Source organism: Quercus lobata, chromosome 10 (assembly GCF_001633185.2).
Source record: "Quercus lobata isolate SW786 chromosome 10, ValleyOak3.0 Primary Assembly, whole genome shotgun sequence".
Taxonomy (NCBI): Eukaryota; Viridiplantae; Streptophyta; class Magnoliopsida; order Fagales; family Fagaceae; genus Quercus; species Quercus lobata.
Window position 1 is genome coordinate 15,648,987 of NC_044913.1, and position 7,407 is coordinate 15,656,393.

General features: G+C 33.0%; 1 protein-coding gene across 1 annotated transcript; it reads right to left on the reverse strand.

Moving 5' to 3' along the window:
• Window positions 1–2,163: 2,163 nt before the first annotated feature.
• On the reverse strand, window positions 2,164–4,169 carry LOC115965478 (17.6 kDa class II heat shock protein-like). Its single transcript, XM_031084711.1, has 2 exons — window positions 3,596–4,169; window positions 2,164–2,962 (listed from the first exon to the last, which is right to left on the reverse strand). Exons 1-2 carry the CDS (start codon window positions 3,729–3,731, stop codon window positions 2,364–2,366), a joined length of 735 nt encoding a protein of 244 aa, XP_030940571.1. The 5' UTR covers window positions 3,732–4,169; the 3' UTR covers window positions 2,164–2,363.
• Between the last annotated feature and the right edge of the window lie 3,238 nt (window positions 4,170–7,407).

Here is a 7,407-nt window from a genome sequence, read left to right on the forward strand (position 1 = left end):
TTAGGTTGTCTTTATGACTTTTTTTGGTGGACTGCCTGTGGAATCAGATCCTACAAGATAAAGTAAATTTTAAATTGATGCTGCTCTATTTTTGGCATATTCTTATGGGGGATTATAGTGGATGAGATCAGTGTGAAGCTTGTAAGCCACCAAGAATATTAGCTAAAAGTGGAAGGACTGTCAAAAGACAATCTTTTTTCCCTATGGCATTCTTAATTTTTACCTAATCAAATTCTACCATATCTGAAATTATGCTGCCTTTAACTAAAATTAGCAGGAATCGAACTGTTTTTATTTTTATTTCTTGAACGAATTTTATATTAGGAATTTGGACTACTTTGAATTTTGGCTTTATTTCTTTGAGTTCTAATTTATCCGGCTCAACCGACAAAAAGATTTTGGGGAAAGAGAAACTTGGGTTAGGGGAGAGCACATACGAGAGAGGAAGAGAAAATTCTAGGGAACCTAGGATTTACTTGTTAATTATTACGCCTTCTTTTGTTCAAAACTTCATGGTTAATAATATTCAAAGATGTGTCCATTTAGATTTCCCTTTATCACAGTATAAAGTAACCATCTGTTAGTTTGATAAGTTATATGTTTTGGCACTGTATATATGAGTCGATTTGGGATTTGCTTATTTTTCAGAAACTGAAAATTTTTTACTGAAAGTACTGTAAATAAAGGTAAAAGTTAACTAAAATAGTACAATGGAACCTATGAATAGTACCAAAAAATGCAATGAGATCTATGAATAGTAGCAAAAATAAGCTGAATAGTAAAATAAGTTGGCAAAAATAATCTTTGCCAAACAAGCATAACAATTTGATGCCTTTTATTTTGTTCATTGCATATCTTCTAAGATATTTTATCTTTCAAATCCTACTACATATCTATGCAATCACTTATAAATCTAGATCCTTCCAAATCAATTCTGTTTTCATCATTAAGAATCAAGTTGTTATTCTTCGTTGCCCGTATATAATTATATGTAAATGTGTTTTTGCTAATATGCGTTCATAAATAACATCTAGATTGAGATAGTATCAATTTTGTTGGATGCTCCAGCATTCTATATTACACAGAGCATATTCAAATGACATAATATTATGTTCAAATCAATATTGTTTTAATATCAACTTGAAGGCTTACTTGGTGAGCTAACAGTAACCTTAGATTGCTATTTTAAGGGTCCATTCGGGATCTGCTTATTTTGCTAAACCTAAAAACTTTTTGCTAAAAGTACTATAAATAAATGTAAAAGTTAGCTGAAATAGTACAACGAGACCCATGAATAGTAGCAAAAATAAGTTGAATAGTAAAAAAAGTTGACAAAATTAATCATGACAAACGGACACTAAATAGTGAGGAGTCTTCTGTCATCAACATTGATCTAGACATGATACTCAAATAATGATAGATTCAGGATAGTAATTAGTCAACAATGTCCTATCAGCATACATTCTTATTGACTGAGATTTTAATTAATTTTCATAAGCTGTAAAGTGTTTTTGATATTTTATATATCTACTGTATGTCAGCCAAAATGTGAGGGTATTATTAATTGTAAGATATTATAATTAATAATCTCAATATTATATGATACTTGACATTCGGATGAAGCATATTGTGCATGATCTGATTTATGTCCTCTCCATATGATTTCTTGTCCATGGTAGGTGCCTCGAATATATATTGTTAAATTTATGCGTTAAAGATTCTAACATGAAAGTTCTCATCATAAACCATAAGTGCTAGCATTTGGTATATATTGTAGAGTCTCATTACTAATGTAATAACTGCTTCTTTTAATTTCAAATCATCATGTGACAGATTTAGCTCATATAATTTAGTAAGAGGCTCTTGATTTAAAATCCAAGGAAGTCTGCTTCTCACATAGACATTTTAAAGGTTGTTAGTGACATTCTTGTTAGCAGTTGACTCTGCCCTTGGCTTAAATCCTACAGGTCTTTTAATCTTTGATAAGAAAACTCAAACTGTGCCTATATGCATTCTATGACTCTGCCCTTGGCTTTGTAATTTGAGCCTTCTTTTCTAATTGCAAAATATAATCAAGCACAAATTTTGCTCACGGTAAGCACTTTGTGGTCATTCTAATACCTCTTGTAAAGATTTATCTCTTAAGTAAGGCTCAAAGAGAGAAAAATCATATAGTCTAGAAAATTCAAGAAAGAATAGAGAAAGGAGAAATTGTATGGTTCTCATTTATTTGGATATTTGCAAAGCATTTTTATTCTGTACATAGTTAGATTAAGGCTACTGTAATTACAAATCTGCAGTGCAGACAACATAATAATGATATGAGGGCAGACACTGCATACAGTGCAGGGTCGAGAGCTTCCTCAATATCCAGGTGATTCCAACTTACGTGTTACCAATACCCCTAGTGAAAACGCTAATACAGCTGCCATAACAATCCCCTTGTTTCTTTTAAGCAACTTCACAGCACTTCCCAAAAGACCAGATTCATTCTCCCATCCCTCTATTGTCTCTTTGGAGAAACACATGGGGGCATTTCTGCTGCTCCTTTTCTCTGTCTCACTATCGTGGCCATGAATATTACCAGTGTTGCTTCTTTTCTCCATCTCACTATCGTGGCCATGGATATTACCAGGCTTGTCGTGGTGGTGGTGGTGGTGGTGATCTCTATTCAAACTTTCATCATTGATAGGCTTTTCATGTTCTATTTGTTTTGCTTTATCACTGACATTTTCTTTCACAGTCTCATGTTCTCTCTTTTCTTCTACTGCTTGCTTTGGGACAGTTACATAAAGAATCTCACCATCAAATCTTCCGGATATCTTATCAACATCTGAATTTTCTGGCAATTTAAATGATTGGTCAAAATAAACCGTTTTGTCCTCATTTACTTGCCTTTGTCCAGTGGCCGTCATATTGCCTGATCCATCAATAGTAAGCTTAACCTCTTCACTTTTGAAACCTAAAACAAAAATGAGGAAAATTAATTCCATGGTCCTCGTTTTCATCCATGAATAAAATCAACTGTTAAAATAAAAGAAATAAAAAAATCATAAACTTTTTAATTAGCTGGAAACTAATTCATTTCTATGTGAATTCTATAGATACATGCGGCAACTTTTGTAGGGAAATTGCAAAAATTCCCTTTGAAATTGAAAGGGTAAATGCTTGTGTTCTTCATAAGTTTGGATGCCTGTCTGAAATTCAAATGCCTAACAAAAATGGATGTCCCATTTTATCAATTATGAAGGCCGTCCGAAGGAGTTGCATTTTATCTGTAAATCCACAAAGATCATCTAGTTTCCATGATCAAGATGCATGTCAAAATTTAACTGAACAATTGATTCAAAAGGTATTCTCATCTTTCAATGGAGAAAAATCTAAATGTTTTCCATGATGAAGACGGTAAACTTTGCCTTAATAATTAAATTTATCCTTGAAAGAATCATTGATGCGACTATTGATGGGCACAATTAGCCGAACATTATGGAAAGTGAAGTGAAGGTTTTCCTCTTTAAACATCTAGTTAAAAAAAGGTTTTTTCTACATAAAGAATATTCAGATATCAGATTGAAATAGTGACAAGATTCATTACCAGGCAGATCGATGAGAAGATAACGACCATTTACATCCTCTGTCCACCCTGAATAAGGTACAAATTCTTCAACAATATGGTCGCGCAAGGGTGCTCTCCCTCCGATACCTCTACGTCTAACATTTTCCATATCCATAGATGATCCACAAAATAAAACTGAACTTTGTTGGAGACGATGGATGTTGGGCTAACAGTGATGCTTTGTAATGCCGAAATGCATATCTTATTTATAGAACATAAAAATGATGAGCTAATCAAGTTCACATTTTTCATTCAAATTCAGATGACTTTTCTTGTGGTAAGTGGTAACATGCATCTTTATTCCAAACTTTCTCCCGTTGGATTATTAAATTTTGTGTGCTGGGGACTACGTAGTTTTCCAACAGGGTATGCTTTGCTTTCCTTGTGTCCAAACTCAACAGAAGACCTCTTTTGGCGTAGTTCACTGTCCTAAGATATGCTTCCATGCCATACATACACCACGCATTTAATGGCTTTGGTCAGATCAGATGCCCATAAACAATGTTTATTAGTTTTCCAGAAGTTACACAAAATCGAAAAGGGAGCTTTTGTGTTATTCCCCAATTGTAGAAGTGCTGGGGATTGTTTATTGAAAGTGCATCTGGATTAATTGATTATGATTCCATTTGCCTTTTTAATAATTTTTATGAACAATTCTATGATTACGAACGGGGCAATTTAGCAGCTGCCAATATAATACAAGAAATTATAGCCCCCTGATTTTTATTTATTTTTATATATGTAAATTGAAAGTTAAGATTAAAAGAAAATTATATTTGGCCCTCTGAAATTGAAAACTGACTAAAAGAATTTAGAATATAAAATGGTTGTTGGGTAGATATCACTTTGAGGGGACTTCAATTGAGTAATCAATATAATATATAGGGAAATAACTTTATCTAAAAGCTTAAAACTATGGGGTTAGATTTAATTATGTTATATTAACTACTCACTTTTATCATTATTATCCAATATAGACTTTACCACTTAATTAACCACACCACTCAAATGTGAATATGCCGACAAATCTCACTTTCACGTGTGAGTCTTCTACAAAGTCACTTGTGGCACTAAGGATAGTCTCCCTCTTGAATAGAAGATTTTTCCTTATCAATCCCATTATCATCACCCATAGAGTGCCCTTTACTCAATTATTGGGGCAATAAACATGGGAGTCTTCCTTGCACAATTATGGGAGTCACCAACAAGCACCTAGTAGAACTTTTACTCAACTAATGGCGGAGATGACATAGGCCTTTAAACCCACCCTCAAGAAGGCACTAAGGGGTCCCTTGGCCAAGCTTGGTCTAGATACAGGATAAGGTCGAATATCCAAAAGGTAGTCGAGCTGCCCCCACAGTATGATGAGCAAAACTCAAGTTGAAGATCGTCAGAGTCGACTAGATTCATGTTGACACCCCTCTCTAGTTAGTTTTGTGAGACTCTCCCAAATAAACGTATTTTCTTGCATATTGGTAATTTTACCTATTCGATTCTTACTCCTAATACCTTGCATTGTAGCGATGAATTTTGTCAAATCAATATTATAGTAACATTTCCATAGAAGGGTTTCTTGTTGTTTCTTATTAAGGGAGACTTTCCATTTTAATGGCGGTATTTTCATATGCCATTAAGCACCTAAATGTTCATACCAAGATTCAATTTTGTCGTTTGATTTTTTGTACTAAAAAAACAAAGAGGAAGGACGAAAATTTGGAAGACCCATCAAGCTTTGGATTCAATTTCTACAAGTTGTGCATTTCATTAGAGATTAGTGCACAACTTGAGGGAGAGTGTTGGAAAGTATAATTCACTTTTCATGTCATTGAAGACCAAATCAAGACATTAATTTCAAGAGAAACCATGAGATTGATTGGTAGAGAAAATCGTGGGATTGAGACAATCAATATGAAATTTAAATTCAATTATTTTTTTCTATTGTACCCCTCTTATCCCTTGGATGTAGGCCACAAAGCCCAAACCACATAAACTTTTAGGTTGTTCTATCTTTTCTCTTATCTTCTTTCCCACTATGAATTTCTGAAATGGTCACTTAATCTTTTTCTTTTTTTTTTTCTTTTTTTTGGGTAATTGTTTATTGCAGGGGATAGAACCCCCACACTAGCGGTTACAAGAGGAACTGGGTACCACTCAGGCTACAAGGCCCAGTGGTAATCTTTTTCTTATTCTTTCTTATTTTATTTTATTTTTTTATAATAAGTCTGAAAATTGGATAATAACATAAAAAAATAGTAGGCAAAGTAGAATCTTATCAATAACAAAATTATATATCTAGCCAAAAACAGTGGATTGGAAAATTTGTTGCATTGTTTGTTATGCTAAGAACAAATCTTGACACTATTTTGCAAACCACTACTACAATGTTCTGCCTTGCTTCCATTTTGGTTCTATTCTTCTACTCTGGGACTGGGTGATGATGATGATGATTGTTAACTCCAGCAGTGTTGGTTTGATGAGTACAACTTATATGGACATCTGTTTGGCCATAAAATTATATTGGGCTTTTCTCTTATTTGATAAGCAATTGTCATTATTGCTCAAAGTTGTAGTTGTGGTTTTTTGTGTGTGGGTCTATGAGATCGGCTTGTTCAATTTTGTAGGCTTCCTGGCACGTGTGTGGAATGATAAGGTTGTTTCACTTGATCTATATATGTTTGGCACTGCAACTTCTTTATTCGATCAAATTAAAAAGTTTAAGAATTTATTTTTGTTAGTGGTGTATTTATTATTGGTACCATCTAATTCATTTTTTAGTAATTTTTATTTATTTTTAAATGACAATGCTAATAAATTTTTTAGTAAGAAAAATATCAGACATATATTAGACTAAGCTATGTGCCACGGATTGGATGGACAGCACTAGCCTCGCGGACCACTACTTCTGAATCATAATGGCTTGTTTTGTGATCTTTTTTGGGTTCCTCATGTTATTGTGAAAGATATTTGGTCTGTAGCTAAAGTGGCAACACGTTTGGCACTTCATTATTGCTATCGGTTTCCAGTTGGTCTTTTGTAATGCTACTGTGTATTTTGTTTCTCCCTTCAGTGGTTTGGAAAAAAAAAAAGTAATAGTTTATTACTTCCCTTCCTAATATATTTGTAAATAGTTTTGAAATTACCTTATTTAATAGGGCTCTAGTTTGGTTTCCTCCAATAAATCATATTTAGATGATATAATTTAGGCATTGGATAAAGTATAAGTTTTTATCCCTCTAATCTATGGAAACACATATACATTAGCTTGCAATTTGTTTTGCATGATTAGTAGGTTAAATGTATTTAACTTTTTCTCCTTCTACCATACTAAAGTTATTTTGAATGACCTCTCATTTGAATCAATCGTATAACTACAAAAAAGATGAGTTATAACAGTGGTCTTTTTTGTAGCACTTACAAAAAATGCTATTAGAAAAGGTTTATTGTAGCGGATTTTCAAATGCTACTATAAGTCTTTCTGTAACAATGCTTTTTTTTTTTTGTAACCGCTACAATATACTTTTTTTGTTGTAGCGGTTTCCCAAATGCTACAATATACTCTTTTTTTTTTTGCTTTTACATGTGTTTTCTAAATACAAAATTACAAAGTTTAGTCATTTTTGTTTTCTTTTTAATTTATACTCCAATAGTCCAATGTAGAAAACTAACACCCTAATGACCAAAATACCCCTAAATACTCAAAATGAGTAAATGACACAAAATACACCTAAAACCAAAAAAAAAAAAAAAGACCAAAATATCCCTAGAATGTCCAATATGCCCCTAGACCTCAA

What these genes read in the sequence shown, in the direction of transcription:
- LOC115965478 (XM_031084711.1), bottom strand. Translation starts at nt 3,731, where the DNA reads ATGGATATGGAAAATGTTAGACGTAGAGGTATCGGAGGGAGAGCACCC. An exon ending in TCTTCTCATCGATCTGCCTG is followed by an intron (nt 2,963 to 3,595) that starts GTAATGAATCTT and finishes TTTTTGTTTTAG; the next exon opens with GTTTCAAAAGTGAAGAGGTT.